This window comes from Sorex araneus, chromosome 9 (genome assembly GCF_027595985.1).
Source record: "Sorex araneus isolate mSorAra2 chromosome 9, mSorAra2.pri, whole genome shotgun sequence".
NCBI classification, from domain to species: domain Eukaryota; kingdom Metazoa; phylum Chordata; class Mammalia; order Eulipotyphla; family Soricidae; genus Sorex; species Sorex araneus.
The window spans coordinates 60,614,694-60,639,450 of NC_073310.1; the positions used below are offsets into that span (position 1 = coordinate 60,614,694).

General features: G+C 38.9%; 1 protein-coding gene across 1 annotated transcript in view; it reads right to left on the minus strand.

Moving 5' to 3' along the window:
* MALRD1 (MAM and LDL receptor class A domain containing 1) overlaps positions 1–24,757 on the minus strand; it is a 590,643-nt gene that overhangs the window by 469,969 nt on the left and 95,917 nt on the right. Inside the window, exons 15-18 of the mRNA XM_012931979.2 lie at positions 14,562–14,714; positions 13,719–13,824; positions 12,593–12,960; positions 6,312–6,724 (exon numbers count right to left, since the gene is read on the minus strand). Of these exons, the coding sequence (XP_012787433.2) occupies positions 6,312–6,724; positions 12,593–12,960; positions 13,719–13,824; positions 14,562–14,714 (1,040 nt within the window). The remainder of the gene's footprint in view (positions 1–6,311; positions 6,725–12,592; positions 12,961–13,718; positions 13,825–14,561; positions 14,715–24,757) is intronic.

Consider the following 24,757-nt stretch of genomic DNA (forward strand, 5'->3'; position numbering starts at 1 on the left):
ACACACTTACCAAATAAGAAAGCATATGTCTCTAATCTATAAAGAGCTGATAGGTCCTATGCACAAATCTAGAAGAGGCTGCAAAGCATAAATTGGAATAGATCACTTTTTTTTTCCGATAGCAACACAGTGTTCTTTGCTGAATGATAAAAAGTTTGAAGGCATTAATCAAGATAAAGCAATCTTCTAACAAAGAATTAGAAAGCAGTTCCACACCTTTCTCCTGGTGAATGTTACGACACAGTGATTTTCTACTAAATATGAAAGTTAAAATCATGTGTCACCAACATAAGCAAGCAAACCTCTTTAGTTTAATCAATATATTGCATTTTAAAAAGAATCTTTTTTGCAGAGCAAAGAAAAATCTGAATGCTTCTTATGATTAAAACAAGTTTGGATCAGCAAAGAAAAGCACATTTGAAAGACATTTCATAGAGATTATTCCTAGAAATTGAATAATACATCAGAGAGGAATAAACTCTTGCTTTTTCTTGTCCAGTTGGTTACAAAGAGAATGTCTTTAAAAAATAAAGTCAGATGCATCATACTAGTTGAATGTATAAATGTTAACAAAATAATTAACAGTGTAGTTAAAAGAGTGTAGTTAACAACACCTCCTCGTAAAGAGGAGGCTGCCAGTAGCATGAGCAACACTTTTGCACATATTCCAAAATATAAGAGAATCCTCACACAGATTTGGACTTCAGCATCTGCTAATGATACATCCTCACTATGGGAAAGTTTGCAAATGAGACCAGCCAGCTCCACCTTGTGTCCGGGTTTTCTTCCACAGAGACCTCGAGGCAGAGGAAAGAGATTTGGACCATCAGATAAAGCAATCCATGGGATCAAGGGTCCAAAGAACTTGATACAGTGACAGAGACAAAAATGAAAGCAAAGTTATATAAAATGTAAAACAGGATGATACTGAGCAGGCATAAGGGACAAATTGGAACAAAAACGTTCATTAATACTAATATTTGCCTAATTCAAAACCAACTAACAATTTAAAAAATTCTGTTGAAAGGCCCAAGAAATATTACAGCGGGTTGGCACTTGCTCTGCATGAGGCCACACAGGTTTGATCTCTGGTACCAAATATGGCCCCCTGCGCCCTACCAAGAATGATGCCTGGCAGAGCCAGAAATAAGTTCAGATCAGCCCCACTGGCCCTCAAACCAAAGAAATAACAACAAAGTAACAATTGAACATTTTTAATAAAATATTCTATTCAATAACCCAAACTTCTTCATTTTTTGGACATGAATTATGTAAATAGTTTGGTGCTAACATAATATATACAAAGATATATGATTTTGCAAAGCTTATATGTTAAAATAAGGTATATTTTGATACAATGACTCATGTGAGTATCTTTAATTTAATTTTTAATTAAATTTTAAATTTAATTTACTTTTAACTTTAATTTAATTTTTAATTCAATTAAATTTTAATTTAATTTTAATTTTTAAGTTAAATTGGTATCTTTAATTTCACAGGTCCAAAAATAAAAGCTGCCATTTAGTATTACATTGGTGAGCATTATATTGATCTTATGTGGTAAGGTTTAAATAATAATTGCACTGTGAGTGTGGAGAGAAGGGGACTCTCCATTGATGGTGGGAATGCCGACTGGTTCACCCCTTTTGGAAAACAATATGGACATTTCTCAAAAAATTAGAAATTGAGCTCCCATTTGATCCAGCAATACCACTTCTGGGAATATATCCTGGGGATGCAAAAAAGTACCACAGAAATGACATCTGCACTTGTATGTTTATTGCAGCACTATTTACAATAGCCAGAAGCTGGAAAAACCCTAACAGACGACTGGTTAAATAAACTTTGGTACATCTACACAATGGAATACTATGCAGCTGTTAGGAAACATGAAGTCATGAACTTTGCATATAAGTGTATCGACATGCAGAGTATCATGCTAGGTGAAATGAGTCAGAGAAAGAGGGACAGACATAGAATGACTGCACTCATTTTGGAATATAAAGTAACATAATGGGAGACTAATACCCAAGGGTAGAAGAGATAAGGGCCAGGAGGATTGCTCCATGGCTTAGAAGCCAGCCTCAGATGCTGGGGGAAAAGGCAGCTGAGATAGAGAAGGGACCTCCAAGTAAATTATGTTTGAAGGACTCGCTCAGGATGGAAGATGTAGACTGAAAGTAGACTATGGACTGAACATGATGACCACTTAGTACCAGTATTGCAAACCATAACACCCCAAAGGAGAGAGAAAATGAAAGAGAATGTGCCTGCCACAGAGGTAGGGGGGTTTGGCGTAGTGGGAGGGATACTGGGAACATTGGTGGTGGAGAATGGGCAATGGTGGAGGGATGGGTACTCGATCATTGTATGACTAGAATGTAATCACGAAAGTCTGTAAGTCTATAACTGTACCTCATGGTGATTCATTAAAAAAATTAAAAATAAAAATAAAATTTAAAAAAAGAAAATAAAAAATAATAATAGTTGCACTATGAAACAATGTTTGCATTCTGACTGCACACCCCTATACTATTCTCTGCCTGGCCTCCTCTCTTCACTGGTTATGAGTTGCTCATGCTAGACATCAAACTTGACATTTGGCATCAGGACTTGAAGAAAAGTAGACCTAATAAGATGTAGATAAATTTTGAATTCAGTTGAAGAATAAAGATTCTGAGAAGCTTAAGATGGGAAACAAGGTTTAATATGTTGTTCAGTGATGAACAAACTCTACAAGCATTTCTTATATGCTCTTCAAATCAGTGGAAACCATCAGAAATCTTTCTTATCTTAATTCAGCAGCCTTAGAGCTGAGTATGGCTCAGTAGTGTTCCTTACTGACAAGAGTACATGATTCTTCTCTAACAAGTTATGTTGCTACACGATTTTTATGGAAATTTCATACTGGTGTACAGACTTGAAAGAGAGAGAAGAATTGCCAATCTGAAAAGCATGGCTGGGAAAAGAATCAGCAATGAGTTCTAAGTAGCTGCAAATAACATTTTTAAAGTCAAATGAGTATTTATTAAAATATTTGCTGAAACCAACTTTGATAAGGGAATGAGAATTCTTCAAAAGGAGAAGATATTTAAACTGGCTTAGCTTGTAATTTTAAAGACTATCATCCAACAACAGTAAAGGATATAGAATGCAGTAATGTGTCTCAGGCCCAGCGTCTTACTAGGAATTACAGTTATGTGGTTGTGGTAATGTATGAAGTAAACAGAAAGCTTGCTTGTTCTATCTGAACACAACCATGATCTTAGTATGTTTAGTCATGCAAGTAGGGATTTGCACCCATCCTCATACCCACACATCTAAGAAAAAGAAAAACAAATGAAATGGGAAATACAAGAAAATTTTCTTCAGAAATGAAGAAATGAGGCTGGAGAGATAGTACAGTGGGTATAATGCTTGCACAGGTCAATTCAGGTTTGAACCTAAATCCCGTATGATCCCCTGAGCACTGCCAGGAGTAATTCTGGAGTTCAGGGCCAAGAGTAAATCCTGAGTTTTGCTGGGTGTGACCAAAAAAAACAAAAGAAAAAAGTAATTCTGGAGGTCAGGGCCAAGAGTAAATCCTGAGTTTTGCTGGGTGTGACCCAAAAAAACAAAAGAAAAAAGAAAAAAATAAAGACACTATGAAGACATACCACATTTTGTTCATATACAAATCATTTCTCTGCAGTGTTCCATGTAATTTCATGAATAGCAATGTACAATTTAATGATTTAGCACAGAGTATTAGCAGCAGCACTGGTATAGTACATTATTCTATAATTAATATAAATGGCCAGAGCTGCAACAACCACATTCTAAAAAGATTTGGGTTTCCCAGAAGTTATAATATTAAATGTCATCATTCTCTTTCATAAGGCTAGTACACCACAGTGTTTTCTGCATCGTGAAAATCTGGAAATGCTCTCTAAAATATAGTTAATGAAAGTGTGTGGAAGAAGGTGCAATTTCATGAGAATCATATAATCTGAAATTGAGCCTTTAGGACAAAGTGAGTCATTCTTCATGCCACTTAAACACATTTTCAGACAAAAAGAATAGCAGTTGAGTCATCAAAATTATTAGATTATTAGGCTTGATCTTTAAGCCCACATTCTTTCTTGAACATATATCTCTCTTGCTTATCTCCATGGGTCTTTGCTTGGTTTTGTTCCCACTCTAGTGATACCCAAGTTCGCTCTCAAATACGTATTTCCTGTCTTCCTCTCCTCTCCCATCTTTCTAAGCAAGTTTCATTCAATAAAAATATCTTGCTTCTCTCAAAGTTATTAGATTATTAAATTGTGATCTCATTGGAAAAATTATTATTGCAAGAATAATAGTAATATTTACAGATAAAGTGTATTGATATACATTGATTCATAATACTATAATACTTGAGAGTATAATTCACACTTCCATAAAGTGAGTTATCATTTACCACAAAGCTCTAGTGTCATCTCACAGTCATTCTAACCTACCTGATCCACTTTTCCTCTGATCACAACCATATTTTCCAAAAGCTAAAAGCATATTTATTTTTCCAGTTCCTTTTATTTTCTCTGCCCATTTTCCACACAGCTTATTAATTTTATATAGCACTGTAGTACTGCCATCCCATCGTTCATCAATTTACTTGAGCGGCACCAGTAACGTCTTCATTATGAGACTTGTTGTTACTGTTTTGGCATATCAAATACACCATGGGTAGCTTGCCAGTTCTGCCATGCAGGCAGGATACTCTTGGTAGCTTACCAGGCTCTTCGAGAGGGACAGGGGAATTGAACCTGGGTCAGCTGCATGCAAGGCTAATGCCTTACCCGCTGTGCTATCGCTCTGGCCCTATATTAGTATGTATTAATCTTATGTAAAAATGATAATTTGAAAATGAACAACTATGTAAGAATTAAGAAAATAAAATAGAAAATAATGGCAAAACTAGTAAAGAAAAACTTTCTGGAATGTTTATAGAAGGCCATTGTGGAAGATGCAGTAGGAGAAAGTTGAAGACTGGAACACAGTGTATTATCGGAAGTAGAAAGGAGTCACAGCCTGACCATCCTTATACAATATTAGAACGAATTTATAAATACAAACAGCAACAACAAGTCTCACAACAGAGACGTTACTGGTGCCCACTTGAGCAAATCGATGAGCGTTGTATGGAAGTTGAATATCAAAATAGTCAAGGTAATACTGTGTTTTCAGTAGGCTGTGTTTAATAATGTGAATAGTGTTGGTCAAGGTATTACGATATCAAGAATATTGAGTTAGGATACAGAAATCCAGAATCTAGTCGTTGATCTTACATATGGAAAATACTAAAGGCACTGCATCTTAATTCAGAAGCGCCTCTTCAGAGGTGACATGGAGCTAAGTCTTGGCCATGAAACTTTAAACTTAATCTATTTAGAGACAGCACTTTAAGTTGGATTAACTAAAAAAAAAACTTATACAGGTAGAAAAAAGTTAATCTAGAATAGGTAAAAACTTTATTATAAGGGAGAATTTAAAATATGAAATTCCCCCACATATCACAGACAGTATGATATATAGGAAAGAAAATGAATGTGATTTCATTAGAAACCATGGGCTCAGGTCCAAGACTCAGATCTGCTGTGTACCAGCTATTTTGTCTAAAATAAACAGCCATCTCTGGAAGCTTTTTTCATCCTATCTATAACACTGACAAAAACGAGTTCTGACTCAACCACCTCAAGGAATTGCTGAGAGTATAAAATGGGTAATTTATGTAAGAGTCTTTTATAAAATTGTAAATGCCACAGAAGCATTTATTTGAACTTGCTCTTGCACATTTGACTATTAGGAGAAGACACGGGAGATTAATGACAAAGAATATTCCATCAGGAGTAGGAAGACCTCGACTCAAACTCTAGCTGGGCCCAGAATTGCTGTGCGGTTTTTCAACAAGGCATGCACAGTCAATGAAAAGTCTACAAAAACAAATTTAAAAGTCTGAGCTCTTTTGCAGAATACAAGTGACTCCACCAAGCTTCTCTTTCTCTCCAGATTTTTTTTCTCCATAGAACAAGTATCAAAAACTCACAGTGACCTGCAGCTGTTTTCCGTGCCATGTCCATAGTTAGAGCCGTTAATCACACATTATTGGGGGTAGCCAAGGAGAAAAACAACTTAACGAGCTTGGGTACAACCTTAATTAAATGATAAATGTGTGTCAACATAATTGATCAAACCCCACTTGCTTTTAATTCAAGATTATAGCGACTAACTCAGACTTCTTGACATACGGACGCATTTCAAGTACGCATCATGAAGCCCATTATCCGTACCTGGAAAGGCTGCCTGCTGGAGATGAGAAGGTGTTTCCTCAGCCATCTGTTGCCCTGATCCCCAAATATCTGCCACAGCAGCTGGCCCTTTGTGTTACTCCAGATCCGCTGGTAGATGGCCAGCCTATAAATGTGCTTCCCGAACATGTGGTAATAGAAGCGGAAAGAGCAGCCTTCTGTACCCGTGCTGTTAAGGACCGGGCTGAGCAAAACAGCTCTGTCTTGGAAGGCCTGAGGCTCCGAAGATTCTATGTAGAGATAATGTCCTTGAGCTGTGCCCAAAGTGTTATCCTTCATGGGGCCTGTATTCAGGGTGGCAGTGGAACCCTGGTTCCTGGTCCAATTGAAGTCGTCTTCTGTGTCTTGTTCCCAGTTACAACTGCCATTTTCAAAGTCACACTGCAATTCAGGTACTGAATTCAGGAAGAAGGAAAAAAAAGACCCATAATTAATAAGATTAGGGGATGCTTTGTTCCTATCAAGGTAAAAACATTTCAAGATTTTAAATGCAAAATTAAAACATTTTAAAGGATGAATGAATCCTAAGGATACTTCAAGAAATGTTTTTGTTTGTTCCTAGGCCACACCAGACAGGGCTTGGGAGACCCAACCGGTAGAAATCAAACCCAGGTCAGTTGTGTGCAAGGCAAGCACATTGCTTGCTGCTGTACTGGCTCCCAGCTCCCTAGAAATAATTTTCTCTGAATGGAACATATAACTACTTTGAACATAGTTTTCTGGATGCCTTATATCCCCATCCTTTGTCTGGTCCTAATTCCATGGCTTTTACGAGTTGAGTATTTGATCACCACAAAGCATTAAAACGAAATACCAAAGCCCAGAATTCAGGTCCAAAGATTCTGATTTAATTGGTTCAAACATCCTAACATTGTATCAGTTCCTTTGGTAATACCAAAATGCAAGTGAAAATAGTTAAACTGGCAAGTGTGGTAAAATTCCTTACTCCATGGCAAAGCCCTGTGAGAATATTAGTTTACTCGAATGAGGTAAAGTCTGGGAACCCCTATGTTAGCCAGCACCCAGGATCATTTGAATGTGGGTGCTCTCCAATCCTCTCTGAGACCTCTGGCCCCAAGTTCAAGTTATTACACACCAGTCTGATGTGTCAGATGAAGGTCACACTCACCCCAGGGCAATATGCCTTTCTCCTTCACTATTCAAAGTCGTTGTAGAGAGACTCCATCGAAACAGAGTTCACCTCTCTGTCTTTAAGCTCCACCTTTACCAAATTAACAACAACAACAACAATCTTCTAGCTGTCCATCCGAACAATCCTTCCTCAGAGCTGCACGTTTTTTGTACCAGAGTGCAAGAGCACTGCCCCCTCCTCCCACCCTAACTTATGCTTAATGCCTTCAGGTGTCTCACAGTTGGTGCTGTGGTGGCCCCAGGGCAGGTCTTGTCCCCCTGGACTTGGGCCCTTTAAAATTCCAACTTCCTCTGTCATTTCAGTACAACGCAGTCATAAAAGTTGAAAGTGGTGAAAAGGTACAAATTTCAGCTATCAGAGAGGCCCTGGTCTGTGTGTGGCCACAGCACTGTGACAGCAGTTCATAAAGAGTCCATATGTTTGATGGCTGTTAGGAGAGGTCTTAATTGTAACTCTGAAAGAAAATGGGCTTATGCTCTAACAATTATACCAGATTTTTAAAAAAAAAAAAAGACAAAAGCAGGCTTCGTTGTTGCTCATAAGTGAAGGAACTTTTTTTCATAGGGACACAGGGCAAAGATTACAAATATTTATGCTCCTCATTTGTGGACTATAAAGTAACAGAATGGGAGACTAACACCCAAGAATAGTAGAGATAAGTACCAGGAGGATTACTCCATAGCTTAGAAGCCGGCCTCACATGCTGGGGGAAAAGGCAGCTCAGATAGAGAAGGGGCCACCAAGTAAAGGGTGCTAGGAGGGCCCATTCAGGATGGGAGATGCGGGCTGAAAGTAGAATATAGACCTAACATGATGGTCACTTAATATCTCTATATTGAACCACAACACCCAAAAGGAGAGAGAGAGCAAAAGGGAAAACCCTGCCACAAAGGCGGGGTGGGGTGAAGAAGACGGGGTGGAGGTGGTGGGAGGGATGCTGGGACCATTCGTGGTAGAAAATGGGCACTGGTGGAAGGATGGGTACTCGACCATTGTATGACTGAAATGCAAGCACTAAAGTTTGTAAGTCTGCAACTGTACCTCATGGTGATTCACTAATAAAAAATATATATATACATATACTTATGCTCAATTTTATGTCTTTGATATCTTATATTTCTTCTTGGATTCTTTTAAGTATGGATGCAGAATTTATATTTAATAAAATATGTATATCTTTAAAGTGTAATTTGATGCGTTTTTATAAATAGAGCAGTACCCAATGTTCAAACCACGTTTCTTTAGCCCACAGTTTGTTGGCAGCCCTGTCCCTAAAGAGCACTGCCCAGGGGACCATTTCTGTCACTGTTCTCTAATTTATTTTTCTCTTTTAGGGGTTTGTTCCCAACCAGTGCTCAGTAGGCCCAGAGGGCCCCACTTGTGATTCTTGGCTAACTGAGCCAGAGGTTCAGTGCAGGAACCCAAGGATGTCATGTTGGGGATACCCAGGCCACCGGTGAAGTGCTGAGGGCATCCAGGGTTGCTCCTAGTAATGCTCAGGGGACCACTTGGTGCCAGAGATCAAACCCTGGCCAAGAGCATGCCCAGGATGCACCCTAAATAATTCAGTACTATCTCCTGGTCCCTATCTGTATTTTTAATTTATTAATTCCTGGTTCCTTTTTGTTGTTGGGAGTTTGCATGTTCTGGAGCTGGAGAGAGGGTTCTGTGGGTAAGGAGCTTGCCTTCCACGTGGCTTAGCTGGGTTTGATTCCCAGCACCCCAATGCCCTCGACACCCCTCCCCCGCCAGCAGGAGTGGTCCCTGAGCACCACTGGGTTTTGTTTGAGCACCACCAAACAAACAAAACAAATATGCATATTCTATTGTATGTATATGCTAATGTAAAACTTCAAATTTCTCAAGTTTTGGACTTTCCTACTTTGAGCTTAATAATATATTTGTCTAACGAATGTTAATTTATGTCTTATCTGCCAAATTCTCAGCCTAACAATAGTACATTTAGGTAGATAATGTCACCACCAGAGCCCTATTATTCTGCTGAATGGGATGTAAATTATAATAATCACCTGGAGAGCAATTTGGCAACATTTGAGAAAGTTGTCATGGTAAGCTCCCCATTAGCCAACAGTTCCACTCCTACTCATAGATTTTAAAGCCACTCTCTGATGTATGCATAAAGAGACATCTAAAACAAAGTTATTCACAGCATTTTGATTTAAAAAGGAAAAGAAAGAAAAAGTCAAGCAGGGGTATGGAACGATATAGTACACTTGCTTCACACGTGGCCAGTCAGGTTCAATCACTGGCACCCCATATGGTCTCCCAAGCCCCTGCCATGAGTCACCTCTGAGTGCTGAGCACAGAACCAGGAGTAATCCCTGATCACCAGATATGGTCCAAAAAAAAAAAACCTCTATAAAAACATTGTTGATTTACAAAAAATTAAGGAGTGATATATATCCTTACAGTAAAAATAACTATCTGAGCATTTTTAACAAATGTTGAACAAAAAGCTTTTAAACATATGTATTAAAGTATTTAACACAATAAAATATCACATATGTAGAAAATGTCTCAAGAAATATACAGAAATAATAACATATAGATTATAATAGCTATCTCTTTTACAAAAATAGGAATTGACTAGTTTCTTACCCTTTGGCTACACTATCCACATTTCTAGGATAATACGGAAATGAATTCATTTTTCAAGACTGTGTTGACACCAAGTATTCATCGTGAACAAATGGGCTAGCACAATAACCCAATATTTGTTCACAGGGGACAGGATTCAGAATGAATAAGGAAATCCACATTTGAGCTTCATTTGCATAGATTAATTTGCTTAAATGTCAGCTGTCCTTTAACTATTCACTTCTCTAGCTGTGGCTGGAGAGGAAGGTGAGCCTGAGCTGACAGACACTCTGAGACTGTAAAGGAAGGGGGGTGAGAACAAAGGAAGGCTGGCAGGAGCAAATCATCCTGCCTCTGAAAACCACAGACCAGGAGCCTGGCCCTAATGGAGGGAGGCGAGTGCAAAAAGGTCAAGCGGGACGGGAGCATCCCCTGCTATTCTCTGCTCCGCGGTGACATGAATCGGGACCCACACAGTGAGCACTGCAGGTGCCGTTCTCTGCCTGTGGGCAGGAGCAAACATCAAGCTGCTGAGATTTTGACACAAAACTGGCACTAAATGCCACAGATTTTATATCATCTGCCTCATCCTGACCACATGCTCACTCTTCACTCCAGAAGGGATCTTTGTGTCTTTCCACCCTGAAGTAAAGCAAGCCCTAACACACATACTTCCGGGAATAGGGCCTGAACAGTTGATATCTGATGTGGTACAAGAGGAACAGGCCCGGATGAGAAATGAACAGAGAAACCGGGCAGCCTAATGCTTCCATCCTTTCCTTTTAAGGAAGTCACAGAAATATTGTGGTGTTAAGCTGTCTTGCCAAAACTCCACTCTAACTTAATCCTGGGGAACTGGATGAATGAATTTGCTTCTTTGTTAACAGTAAGTAGGTCAATAGTGTTCAAAGAATGAGACTTGAAGAATTTGAAAAAAAGATGAAAAGACATTCTAAATTTGCAAAAGCCAATTAGATTTAGTCTAAACAATGCTTCCTAAATCATCCATTTGTTTAAAGTCCTTCAACTATCACTAAATGCATGGGAATCTGGATCCGGCTTGGTTGCAACAAAGACCACATAATGCAAAACTCTCTGCAATGATTTCTGTGAGAACTTTTTTGTTGCTTTTGTTTTGGGGCCATGCCTAGTTGTACTCAAGGACTTGGGAGTTGAACCTGTAGCTCCCTCATGCAAAGCATTCATGGCTGCCCTCTCAGTCATTTCGCCATTACCACCTTTTGGTTCTAACTTTTGTCCCTGAAAAACAAAAACAGCTATTAGCTTCTGATTTACTTTCAGAGAAAGAGGATTAGGTGCTACCTCGGGTTGGGTTTATAAGATTGAGAGATCAGCACAATTACCAGATACAATTTTTTAAAATCAGCACAATTAACATACACTTCTTGGTACTTTAAACCAGAAACACCTTGACAGTTCTCCCTCTATTCCCCATACCCACAGATCCTGAAATGTCCTTCTTAAACAGTTCCCCGTCTTTCGCTGCCCATCTCAATTATACTCATTGTGATTCAAGCTGCCTATCTTCCTCTGTGGAAGGTTGCAATGGCCTTCTACCAGACCTGTAAAACCACTCTTCTCTATGCCACTCATCACCCCATAGTCCGTGTGACATCTTGAGATGGATCAATTTTATCTTATTACCTTCCTTCTTAAAACGATTCAAATGAAGAACACATCCTTATGAGGGTGTACAAAGAGAGTACGTCTGTCCTTTCCCCCTCACTAGCCTTCATCTCCATGTTTGGGTCACCTGGCTATTGTCCTTCCCCTGCACAGTTCGTCCTGGGCTTTTTGTATCTATGACATAGCTCACCTAAGTCCTCACCTGTAAAGAGTTCAATCCCACGCTCATAAATCATAGTATCCCTGTTTCCAACTCCTGTCTTTTACCTCCTGGAGTAGACTAAAAATTTAGGAACTTCTGTCATTGTGTTCACCATTATATCCTAGTATCTAACTCATAAATCTATTTAATAAATACCACAATCACGATCGCGAAATCCCGTTAATCATCGATATCTCGAGCGGGCTCAGTGACCTCTCCATTCGTCCTTTCCCTGAGATCTTAGAAGTCTCTCTCGACTCGGCCCTCCCAATGATGTCACACTGGAGGCTCTTTCAGGGTCAGGGGAATGAGATCCAGCTTGTTACTGGATTTAGCATATGAATACACCATGGGAAGCTTGCAAGGCTGTCCCATGTGGGCAGGAAACTCTCAGAAACTTGCCAGTTTCTCCCAGAAGGAGAAGTAGACTACAGGATAAATAAATAAATAAATAAATAAATAAATAAATAAATAAATAAATAAATAAATAAATAAATATCAATGATTAAATAAATATGCAAGATTCATCACTTTGGAACAGTACTTACTTAGAGATTAGCTTTAAAAAAAAAAAAGCTGGAAAAAAGTGAATGTGACCACTATTGTGAAAATGACTCTGAACTCCCAGAAAGATAGGTAGATAAATGAAACCATAAAACTCACCACAGTCATCCTCATCGCTGTGATCTCCACAATCATCCACCAGATCACAGAATCGGAACTTCTCTATGCAGGCCTTGGTGTCTCTGCACCAGAACCGATCTGTCCCTTCACAGCTCTCAGCTGGGAGGGGAAGAGAGCAGCTTTCGAACCGGATGTCATCAATAGCGGAGACACCGTCATAGATGCCCAGGCTGACTTTATCTAGTGTCAAGTGGAAGGGCTGAGTGAGGCGCCCGAGCTGAACAGTGGCCTGGGACCACCTGTCGCCCTGGTTATACAACACTCTCCAGAGGACCGTGAAGTCACTGGATTTTTCCATATGGAGCTGCAGCTCCGCGGCTCCCACTGACAGGCCATAGTTATAAAACCTGAAAAAGAGCAAACACAGGAAATGGAAAATGATTTCTGGCATAGGCTAACTTGAACTTTTAGACTCTTCCCCTCACTTGGTCAACAGCAGTCAATTAAAAATTATCACAACGTGAGTTTTTTGTTAAAATATTGAATGTAATCAAAGTAAAGAAAAAGTAAAGTGAAGTTCATCAGCTACACAGGTGGGGTGGGGGCTGGGGAGGCGGAAGTTGGGGGGTAGGTTTACTGTGGTTCTTGGTGGTGGAATATGTACACTGGTGAAGGGATGGGTGTTTGAGCATTGTGTAACCGAGACTTAAGCCTGAAAGCTTTGTAACTTTCCACATGGTGATTCAATAAAAAATTTAAAAATAAATAAATAAATAAATAAATAAATAAAAATAAAAAGATGTCATTTCAAGATAAAAAAAAAATTATCACAACGAACACCCTTACTTCTTAGTCATTGTGGCTGCCTGTGTGAGCTTATCTGCCAAGGTGCATACTCTGGTTCTCAGGACCTCGGCAAGCCGCTCTGTCCAGGAGAGAGAAACCATGCTAATTAATTAATGTATCATCCACAGTTGGAAAGAAACAGTCCCTTTCATCTCAGGGAAGAGCACTAACACTGATCCATGCTCCTAAGCACTGTGTGGACTGTGTATCTAATGCAACAGCTACTTTTGAAAGTGAATGAAGGCCGAGGAAAACATTCAATCAATGCAGTAGACCTGCAACCACTCACGACCCCTGCTGGGTAGTTTTTCATATTTACCAGAAGGAAAGCATGCACCCGGGTCCTGCCTGGCTGAAAGTTGGGCTCTGAAGTTTAGCAACCTGTGACAAGCTGCTGCTTTTCTTCAGTATGAACATGAAATTCCCTATAGGGATACAAAGGCAAACCACACATTAATCTCCAGAATTCTAAAATAAAGACATTTGCTCTCTTAACCCCCACTGACTCTATCCCCCATTAATTATGTAACTGAAATGAGCACTCCAAAACAATTTTCAGATAGTAAAAATGACAGAGCTGCTCAACAAATACATATTATCTACAACGAATTCTAAAGAACCATGAAACAATTTGTGATTTTAGTGAATCCACCCAAACAACCCTTTACTCCTCCCCATACTCATCAAGCAATGATTCTATGTGAACCAGTTCCACATCTTGGTCACACTGGAACCACCCAGTGAGGTGATAATATCCTTGGGTATAATAGCTGAGGGAGTTATGTATAATAGTTGGGTATAATAGTCGAGTTAATATTTATATTATATTATAAATATAATATATTCATTAGTATATTATAAATATATATGATATAATATATAATATAACACAAACATTATATTTATATAATATAAATTATATATAATATAATATAAATATTTTCATAAACATTTGCATTCTGTATTTGCATTAAAATAGTAGATTTCCAGGGGGCACTAATGATTTTTATTTATTATATTTTTTGAGAAATGTAAAGTGTAACTGACAACATTCAGTTGTTCTACTACTTCTGGTACAACATAGACCCTTCATTGTCTCTCTTCCTCTGCTCAGAGCTGATTGAACAGGAAGGGTTAGGAAGAGTCTTGGGTTGATCCCTACCTTGAGATGTGTTGCTAGTGTGATCCCGAGGTGGTGCCTGGTGTTCCACATCAGCAGAAAGGTTGCTTCTTGAGCTCCATACCCAGTCAAAATCATCCCCACGGACAGCTTCAAACCAGCCACAGCTACTGTCTTCAAAGTCACATTTGGAAACTGAAGAACAAAATTAAGCTCTTGGGTCATTCTCCAAAGGTGCACATACCTTAAAAAGGACAGGACTCAATGGAAATCAACTTGTTTTGCTTTAATTTGCTGGGGTTTTGTGGGGAGCAATGGAGTTAGTAGTGCTCAAGGCTTTCTCTTGGCTCTGTTCCCGGGCACTATGTGGTGCCAGGGTGTTGGGGAACACCCCAACGTGCCCAGACACATTGCGTACCGGGTCTAGGAAGACATGGGGCTAAGGATGATGGGCGGATGGAGACCGCTGATGGCTGCTCACTTTATTGCTAAATACACACACATTCTAAAGAGGGCCTCGGCTTAAGAGGACAGTCCAATCACATGAAGTTTATCATTACTGACCTATCACCTTTCCAACTCTGCTTTGCCCAGCCCAATCCCAGTTGGGGCTAGATGCTGCAGTTAGGAATGACTCTCTAAGCGTAGGTGATATTTCTTAGGGAGTTGGGTGAGACTCAAGGCCTGATGCCTGGTGCTTGTAAAATGTACCCAGACACACCCTACTGAGTCACTATGCAGGGACAGGTCCTATCTGCTATGCAGGGACAGATCTTATGTGCTCTGGCGCTTGTCGCGATGCTCCACACCAGGGATTGAACCAGAATTGGCAGATGCCAGGGAAGCACTTTAATCCCTGCACTATCTCTCAGTCTTGGAGATTGCCTTGCTCTGCTTCTCTGAGTCTATCAAAAAACACACTTGACCAAAAATATGATCTTATCTGATAAAAAAAATTACTAAAGTTGACCTTGTTACACTAGAAATTGATATGGCAGAAATTCCAATTTAGGAAATTCAAATGTTTTACAAATATTCTTTCTATGAAACTATCTCATTCAGTCTGTAATCTATAAAATTACAATTGTCTGCCTTTGTTTATTCTGATGCTTGATGTTATCATCCCTGATATTACTACGTAATATGGAAGGATAAAGAGTTCCTATAAAGAAATTTACACTGACCACAAAAATTTGGTACTGAAAATTCCAGATCTGTCATATCTATTATAATGTTTGTCTACAGCTTTTAAGAACTTAATGTTTCCCCAAACATAACCTATGCATCATGTAATTTGTGAAAAGCAGATTCATGTGACTGGTTGTTTAGGTAAAATAAACAGAAAAATATGTTCAACAAAAGAAACTTCAATAAAAGCATTCTCGAGGAGGAAAAGAAAAACTAAAGGAAAAATAAGGGAAATGGAAAGAGGGCAGTTATACTAATAGCAATGTGGCATTATAGTTGATATTTACAAAATATCTTGCATAATAGAACCCATATAAGAAGTCGATTTAATCTTTCTTACAGAATAGCTCTACGGGAAAGTTATTATTATTGCTGGTTTAGGAAGATAGGAAGATGTAGAGCCTCAATTATCTTAACAAAGACCACATAGTTAGGAAATTGTGGAGAGAAATTAGATCAATTATTCTGACTCCTAGTTAAATATTGCTTTCTGCAAGTATTGATTCTAACTGTTCATCGTCCTTAGACTTTGTGAAAAAATAAACTAAAAAAGGATCATCTGAATTCTCTTCATGATGCTAAGCTATTACTTTATAACCTAATGCACAATGAAGTTTGCTTCCAAATGGTCTTTACACTGGAAATCTCAAGTTACTCACTATTCCTATACATAAAGAGGATCAGATGAACCTCAAAACTTTGGACATAAGAAAGAACTTTAGTGGATGAAATATCATGTCACTCAATCAATTCTAAAATTTTAAATGGTAAGGTTACTTTAAACTAGTGATTTAAACTAATAAATCATTTTCAATTTTGAAAATACTATATCTATGCAAAGGCAAACAGTAATATTGCACATACTTTGTAAATTATGAGTTACTACAATATAATTTGATTTCTATGTATTGATGTTTCGAAGATACGTTTACTTTCTGTAATCTTTCCTACCTAAAATATGGTCAGAAGAGAACTTTAAAAATTTTATTTAAAGTCATGGGAGTATGTAAATATTAAAACACATTTTTAATGTTGCATTGACTTTAGTAATCAAGGAATAACTACATTTCAGTATATACTGATAATGAGAAATCATCTAAATAAAGCACTGTATTATTTAGAAAAATATTTCTAAGGTAAAGTTTAGAAATATGTTAAAGAAAAATTAAGTGTAATTTGAAAGTACAAAGTAATTATAAATATGAAAATAAATTCTAAGTATCTAAGTCTGTAGTATTAAAGGTCATTCCTCTCTCTATATATGATACAAAAATAATTCATAAATACACATAATTCTAGAAGTTGTAAAGCATATAAATATCATATCAGTCCTTAGAGAAGCAAATAACTTGTGACAACTATTACAGGCAATCTGGAGAACAAGACTCAGGAGCTCTTGGTATGCAAATACAGAAGAAAAAAATGATATTGCAACTATATTGTATCTTCCACATAATACCTGGAAGGGAAACTTATCATTTGCTATCCAGAGAGATATTGCTGAGGAAGTAAATTTATATTTACATGATTTTAAATTTTGAGACATGACTGCAACTATCTTAAAGTTCTCTGGAATAAGGTCTTCCAAAGACAGGTATTTTTAACTGATGTTAATGTCATTAAAATTCAAAAATGTTTATATCCCTCCACCAGTGCCCAGTCCCCTCCACCAATGTTCCCAGTATCCCTCCCACCCCATCCCCTAAATATTTAATCTTTAATGTATATTTTAAAACTCTTCCAGTTTATCAGAGACATAACTAGAGATTGATAGACAAAAGAAAATCTTCTAGCTATCTTATGATCAAATATAGACCTTAGAATAGCTCTTGAGAGCTATATATGTACCATTTTCCTGTTCAGAAGCTTCATATGCAAGTTATGTTTTACTGTTTGTAGCTTGGATTTTTTAAAATTGTTTCTGGAATGCCTTTCAATTATATCAATTATTGACATCCTGAGAACCATCCTGGGTTGCAATATAATTGCAGGTACCATTTATTTGGGCTTCATTGCATTTCAGACTTTGCCCTTGGGGTCCTAACCACTCAAGATGTCTGCTTGCTGACATAATTATTTTGGGTAGAACGACCCTTCGACTTCTATAAGTTATGCAAAAAGAATGACAGTTACTGCCTCTGGGGAAAGGTGGCGGAGATTCCTGGAGAGTCGACCTATGGGTCCATCCTCCTTCTCCTCCTTCAACATTTACTGTCATTTTTATAGCTGTACATGGAGACAAAGGAAGATGAATTTATGTTGGAGCCAAGGAAACTTGTGAAGAAGAAAAATAAAACTTACATCCTCTCTATCTGCTGTTCACTGTCCTGGTCCTTTCTTTCTGGTTTGGGATAATCCCTACAAAGTTTCATTAGTGAAGAATCCACAGCAAACACACAGGAGAGGGCTGCTGGTCTGATCATTTGCTCCTCTCGCGCCCCTCTCACACACACACAAACTTAAATAATGTACAGGAGGGTGTTCCTTGGAGTATATCGAAAGGGGCAGAAATTTTATGTTTTTACAGAAATCTTCCACAGATGTTACTAGAGCTTTATTTGGAATTGTCAATACTTGAAAGTGACCAAGATGCCCTAAAATAAACACATAGTTAGACAAACTATGATTCCTCCCCAAGGTAGAATATTAGTGCTAAAATGAAACGCTATGTCAAGTCATAGAACATTAGGAACTTTAAATGCACAGTGGGGGAGGAATTTTGATAACTTAAGGATTTTTGAGTTTTGGATGCCAGAGAGCTCCTTTGCCTTCCCTGCCCCCAACCTGGTTGGATCCCAGCACCCTTGGGGTCTCCTAAACATCTTCAGGGGTAAGCCTGAGCAGAGTCAGTGTTGCACACAAGCCTGCCACCTCCTTTTTTTTTCTGGTTTTTACCCATTGATTCCTAATGTCAAATACACATTTATTATCTCTGTCAGAGTTCTAAGAGACATGACTCAAATTCTTTTCAGTACTTTTCAGTCTGTTGTCCATAACAGTTTATCTCAAAATAATTCTATAGTTAAAATTAAATTATTAAAAATGTTATTTATGGAAGGAAAATGAGGGCTGGAGTGATAGCACAGTGAGTAGGTCGTTTGCCTTGCACGCGGCCTACCTGGGTTCGATTCCTCCGCCCCTCTCTGAGAGTCCGGCAAGCTACCGAGAGTATCCCACCCACATGGCAGAGCCTGGCAAGCTACCCATGGCATATTTGATATGCCAAAAACAGTAACAAGCGAGTTTCCTCAACATCCTATCCAAGACTAACATCCTAGCTATTCGCAAGCAGTAGGACAATAAAACACAAGACTTCACATAAGAACTGAAGGAAACATCTCAGTAGGAGACCAGGTTCTACAACCGGCAAGTAAAAAGCCAACCACTATTAACTGAGCCTATCCACAATCCCTTTTCGCAACAAAAGGAAACAGGGACACTCATCATCAAGGGCCCTCTTTCATATCACCACAAAACAACATGAAGAAACAGCGAAAATCCCCATTGCAACCAAAGGATGATCAAAGGAGTCTGGAAACCTCAATGGGCGCTTCCTACAAACTTGACCTCTCTGAGAAAGAATTCAGACTTGAAATCCTCAACATGTTCAATGAACTCAATGCAAAGATGGACAACTTCAAGGAAGACCTGGCGGAAACAATACAACAGACAGCCGACAAAATACGGGAAGAAATGAGAGCAGAAATAAAAAACCTTCAAAAAGAAATGAAGGATTCCGTACATGAAATCAAAAACTCTCTGGCTTCCCTCAACAATAGGATGACTGCAGCCGAAGACAGAATCAGTATGCTTGAAGATGAGCTGCAAGAGGCCTACAGGCAACATCAAACCATGGCAAGAGACCTCAAAATAGCTCTAGCCAGAATCAGAGTCCTAGGGGATGAATTCAAGAGGAACAACATTAGAATCATTGGACTACCAGAACCACAGGGAACCAACCCCAACGAAAAAGACACAGTCAAACAAATCATTGCGGAAAACTTCCCACAGCTGGACAATGCGGGCATCCAGATTCAAGGCGCCCGAAGAGTGCCAGCTAAAAGAGATCCTAACAGAAAAACCCCAAGACATATCATAGTTACAATAATGGACATCTTCCAGAGAGAAACAATACTCCAAGCAGCAAGGTCCAAGAAGGAAATCGCATACAAAGGAGCACCCCTTAGGCTCACAGCAGATCTATCAGAGGAAACCCTCCAAGCTCGAAGGCAATGGTGGGATATAGTGAAAAAACTCAATGAAATCAACGCTTCACCAAGAATACTTTATCCGGCTAAACTCTCGTTCAAACTAGAAGGAATCATACACTACTTTGGGGATAAACAACAGCTCAGGAACTTCATAGACTCAAAACCAAACCTAAAAGAAGCACTAAAGGGGCTATTGTAAGACAAGAACAACCCCTACAAGCACAACAAACCCTTGCACAAAGACGGCACAAAATCCCATAACAATAATCTCCCTTAATGTCAATGGTCTGAATTCACCAATTAAGAGACACAGACTGGCAAAATGGATTCAGAGACTCAACCCAACATTCTGTTGCCTGCAAGAAACACATCTGAATAGCCAGAACAAACACAGACTCAAAGTCAAAGGATGGAAAACAATCCTGCAAGCAAACAACTCCCTCAAGAAAGCCGGGGTGGCTTTACTAGTATCGGACAACATAGACTTCAGGTTGAAAAAGATTACAAGGGATAGTGAAGGCCACTTTTTATTAATCAAGGGATGTGTACATCAGGAAGAAATCACACTCCTAAATGTCTATGCACCCAATGAGGGACCAGCTAAATACCTACAACAGCTGCTAAGAGACCTCGAGAAGGACATCTCGAGCAACACAATAGTAGTTGGAGACTTCAACACCGCACTGTCTCCTCTGGACAGATCTAGAAGATTAAAACTCACCAATGAAATACTGGCTTTGAAGAAAGAAATAGAAGAGAGAGGGCTAATAGATCTATACAGGGCTTTATATCCCCCAAAAAAGGAATACACATTCTTTTCCAGTGCACATGGAACATTTTCCAGAATAGACCATGCGCTGGGCCACACAACATTCCTCAACAGAATCAACAAGATAGACATTGTACCAGCTATCTTTTCAGACCATGATGCACTGAAGATAAAACTTAACTGTGGACAGATGCAGAAAACCAAATCAAACACCTGGAAATTAAATAGCTCTATATTGAACAATGAGTGGGTCAAGAAGGAAATCAAGGAAGAAATCAAAAGGTACCTAGAAACAAATGAGAATGAAGACACGAGCTACCAGAACCTGTGGGATGCAGCTAAAGCCGTTTTAAGGGGAAAATTTATAGCTCTGCAAGCATATCTCAGGAAGGAAGAAAGGGCCCACATAAATAACTTGAATTCACAGCTCAAGACCTTAGAAAAGGACCAACAAAAGGAGCCAAAACCAGGCAGAAGGAAAGAGATAATAAAACTTAGAGCAGAAATTAATGACATGGAAACCCAAAAGACAATCCGGAAGATCAATGAAACCAAGAGCTGGTTCTTCGAGAAAATAAACAAGATTGATAAACCACTAGCAAGACTCACAAAGAAAGAGAGAGAGAGAAACCTTATAAGCCGAATCAGAAATGAAAAGCGGGACATCACAACAGAAACCAATGAAATTCAAAAGATCGTCAGAGACTACTTTGAAAATCTCTATGCCACGAAACAAGAGAATCTAGAAGAAATGGATAAATTCCTCGACTCCTATAATCTCCCAAGGCTGAACCAAGAAGACTTGGAGTACCTGAATAGTCCAATTAACATCAAGGAAATTGAAATGGTAATCAAAAGTCTCCCCAAAAACAAAAGCCCAGGTCCAGACGGATTCACTAGTGAGTTCTTCCAAACATTTAAAGAGGACCTTTTGCCAGTCCTTCTCAAGGTCTTCCAGGAAATCGAAGAAACAGAAACCCTCCCTAACAGTTTCTATGAGGCTCATATCTCCCTAATACCAAAAGCAAACAAAGACACCACAAAAAAAGAAAACTACAGGCCAATATCCCTGATGAACACAGATGCAAAAATTCTCAACAAAATATTAGCAAATAGAATTCAACAACTCATCAAAAAGATCATACACCACGACCAAGTGGGATTCATCACGGGGATGCAAGGATGGTTTAACATCCGGAAATCAATCAACATAATCCACCATATCAACAAAAGAAAAGATAAAAATCATATAATCATATCAATAGATGCAGAGAAAGCATTTGACAAGATCCAGCATCCGTTTATGATGAAAACACTAGCCAAAATGGGTATAGAAGGGACCTTCCTCAATATAGTCAAAGCCATTTATCACAAGCCTATGGCAAGCATTGTCCTCAATGGGGAAAAACTAAGAGCCTTCCCTCTGAGAACAGGGACGAGACAAGGATGCCCACTCTCTCCACTTCTGTTCAATATAGTACTGGAAGTACTTGCAATAGCGATTAGGCAAGAAAAAGACATTAAGGGCATTCAGGTAGGAAAGGAAGAAATCAAGCTCTCACTATTCGCAGATGATATGATACTATACTTAGAGAACCCTAAAACCTCTACCAAGAAACTCCTAGAAACAATAGACTCGTACAGTAAAGTTGCAGGCTATAGAATCAATACCCAAAAGTCCATGGCTTTCCTATATGCAAATAATGAGAGAGAAGAAAGTGACCTGAGAAAAGCAATCCCATTCACAATTGCGCCTCAAAAAATCAAATACCTCGGAATCAGCTTAACAAAGGAGGTAAAGGACTTGTATAATGAAAACTATAAAACACTACTTCAGGAAATAAAAGAGGACACGAGGAAATGGAAAGACATCCCCTGCTCATGGATTGGAAGAATTAATATTGTCAAAATGGCAATTCTCCCCAAAGCATTGTACAAATTCAATGCGATCCCTATAGGGATACCCTTGACATTCTTCAAAGAAATGGAGCAAGCGCTCCTGAAATTCATATGGAACAATAAGCCCCCACGAATAGCTAAAGCAATCCTTGGGAAAAAGAAAATGGGAGGAATCAACCTCCCCAACTTCCAACTCTACTACAAAGCGGTAGTCATTAAAACAGCATGGTACTGGAACAAAGGCAGAGCGGCAGACCAATGGAACAGGGTTGAATACTCTGACATACACCCCCAAATATATGATCATCTAATCTTTGATAAGGGAGCAAGAAATGTGAAGTGGAGCAAGGAAAGCATGTTTAACAAATTGTGCTGGCAAAACTGGACGGCTACATGCAAAAAAATGGGCTTAGACCTCCATCTATCACCATGTACAAAAATCAGATCAAACTGGATTAAAGACCTCAACATCAGACCAGAATCCCTAAGGTACATTGAAGATAAGGTCGGCAAAACCCTCCACGACATTGAAGCCAAAGGTATCTTCAAAGCTGACACGTCACTGGCTAAGCTACTGAAAACAAAGATAAATAAATGGGACTATCTCAAACTAAGAAGCGTCTGCAACTCAAAAGAAACAGTGACCAAAATACAAAGACAGTCTACAGAATGGGAAAGGATATTTATGCAGTACCCATCCGATAAAGGGTTGATAACAAGGATATACAATGCACTGGTTGAACTCCACAAGAAGAAAACTGCCAACCCGATCAAAAAATGGGCTGATGAAATGAACAGAAACTTTTCCAAAGAAGAAATCCGAATGGCTAAGAGGCACATGAGAAAATGTTCAACATCACTAATCATCAGGGAGATGCAGATCAAAACAACAATGAGATATCATCTCACACCACAGAGACTGGCCCACATCCCCAAAAACAAAAGCAACCGGTGTTGGCGTGGATGTGGGGAGAAAGGGACTCTCCTTCACTGCTGGTGGGAATGCCGACTGGTTCAGCCCTTTTGGAAAACAATATGGACGATTCTCAAAAAGTTAGAAATTGAGCTCCCAATTGATCCAGCAATACCACTCCTGGGAATATATCCCGGAGAGGCAAAAAGGTATAGTAGAGATGACATCTGCATTTCCATGTTCATTGCCGCTCTGTTCACAATAGCCACAATATGGAAAAAACCAGAGTGCCCGAAAACAGATGATTGGATAAAGAAACTCTGGTATATTTACACAATGGAATACTATGTAGCTGTCAGGAAACATGAAGTCATGAAATTTGCATACAAGTGGATCAACATGGAAAGTATCATGTTGAGTGAAATGAGTCAGAAAGATAGAGACAGACATAGAAAGATTGCACTCATATGTGGAATATAATGTAACTGAGAAGTACAAGTTGGCAACGATGCAACTTCTGGCAGATATCTCTCTGGACTTAGTTACTAAAATACTAAATTACAGAAACCCAAAACTGAGAGGCCGCTAAGTGTGGTCACTCGACCTCATACTTCTTCATCCTCAGCAATGGAAAACAAATTATCTAATGCTTCCTTTTCAGCAGGTCTGACTTTAGGGGAGAGACTCTCCAAACAAGAATAGTGAGTTTTGTTGAAATATTGTATGCAATCAAAGTGAAAGTAAAGTGAAATTTATTAGTTACACAGGCGGGGGGGGGCTTAGGGTGGGGGGGCTAGGGGTGTGGGGGGGGTTGGGGTGTGAGGGGGCGGGGTGGAGCTATACTGGGATTCTTGGTGGTGGAATATGAGCACTGGTGAAGGGATGGGTATTCGAGCATTGTATAACTGAGATTTAAACCTGAAAACTTTGTAAATTTGTAACTTTCCACAATAAAAAATAAAAAAAATAAATACTTGCAAAATAAAAATAAAAATAAAATAAAATATCAGAACTGAAAAAAAAAAAACAGTAACAAGCCTCACAATGGAGATGTTACTGGTGCCCACTCAAGCAAATCGATGAGCAACAGGATGCAGTGATACAGTGATTATTAATGGAAAGGAGTCAATCTATTAAGACTACATAGTTACTGCTCGATTTTAGTACATCATCAGCTGTACATGGCATCAATCCTATGACATTCTGGAAAAGACAAATCGAGGAACCTACTGGGAAAAAAAAATCTGTGGTTTTCAGA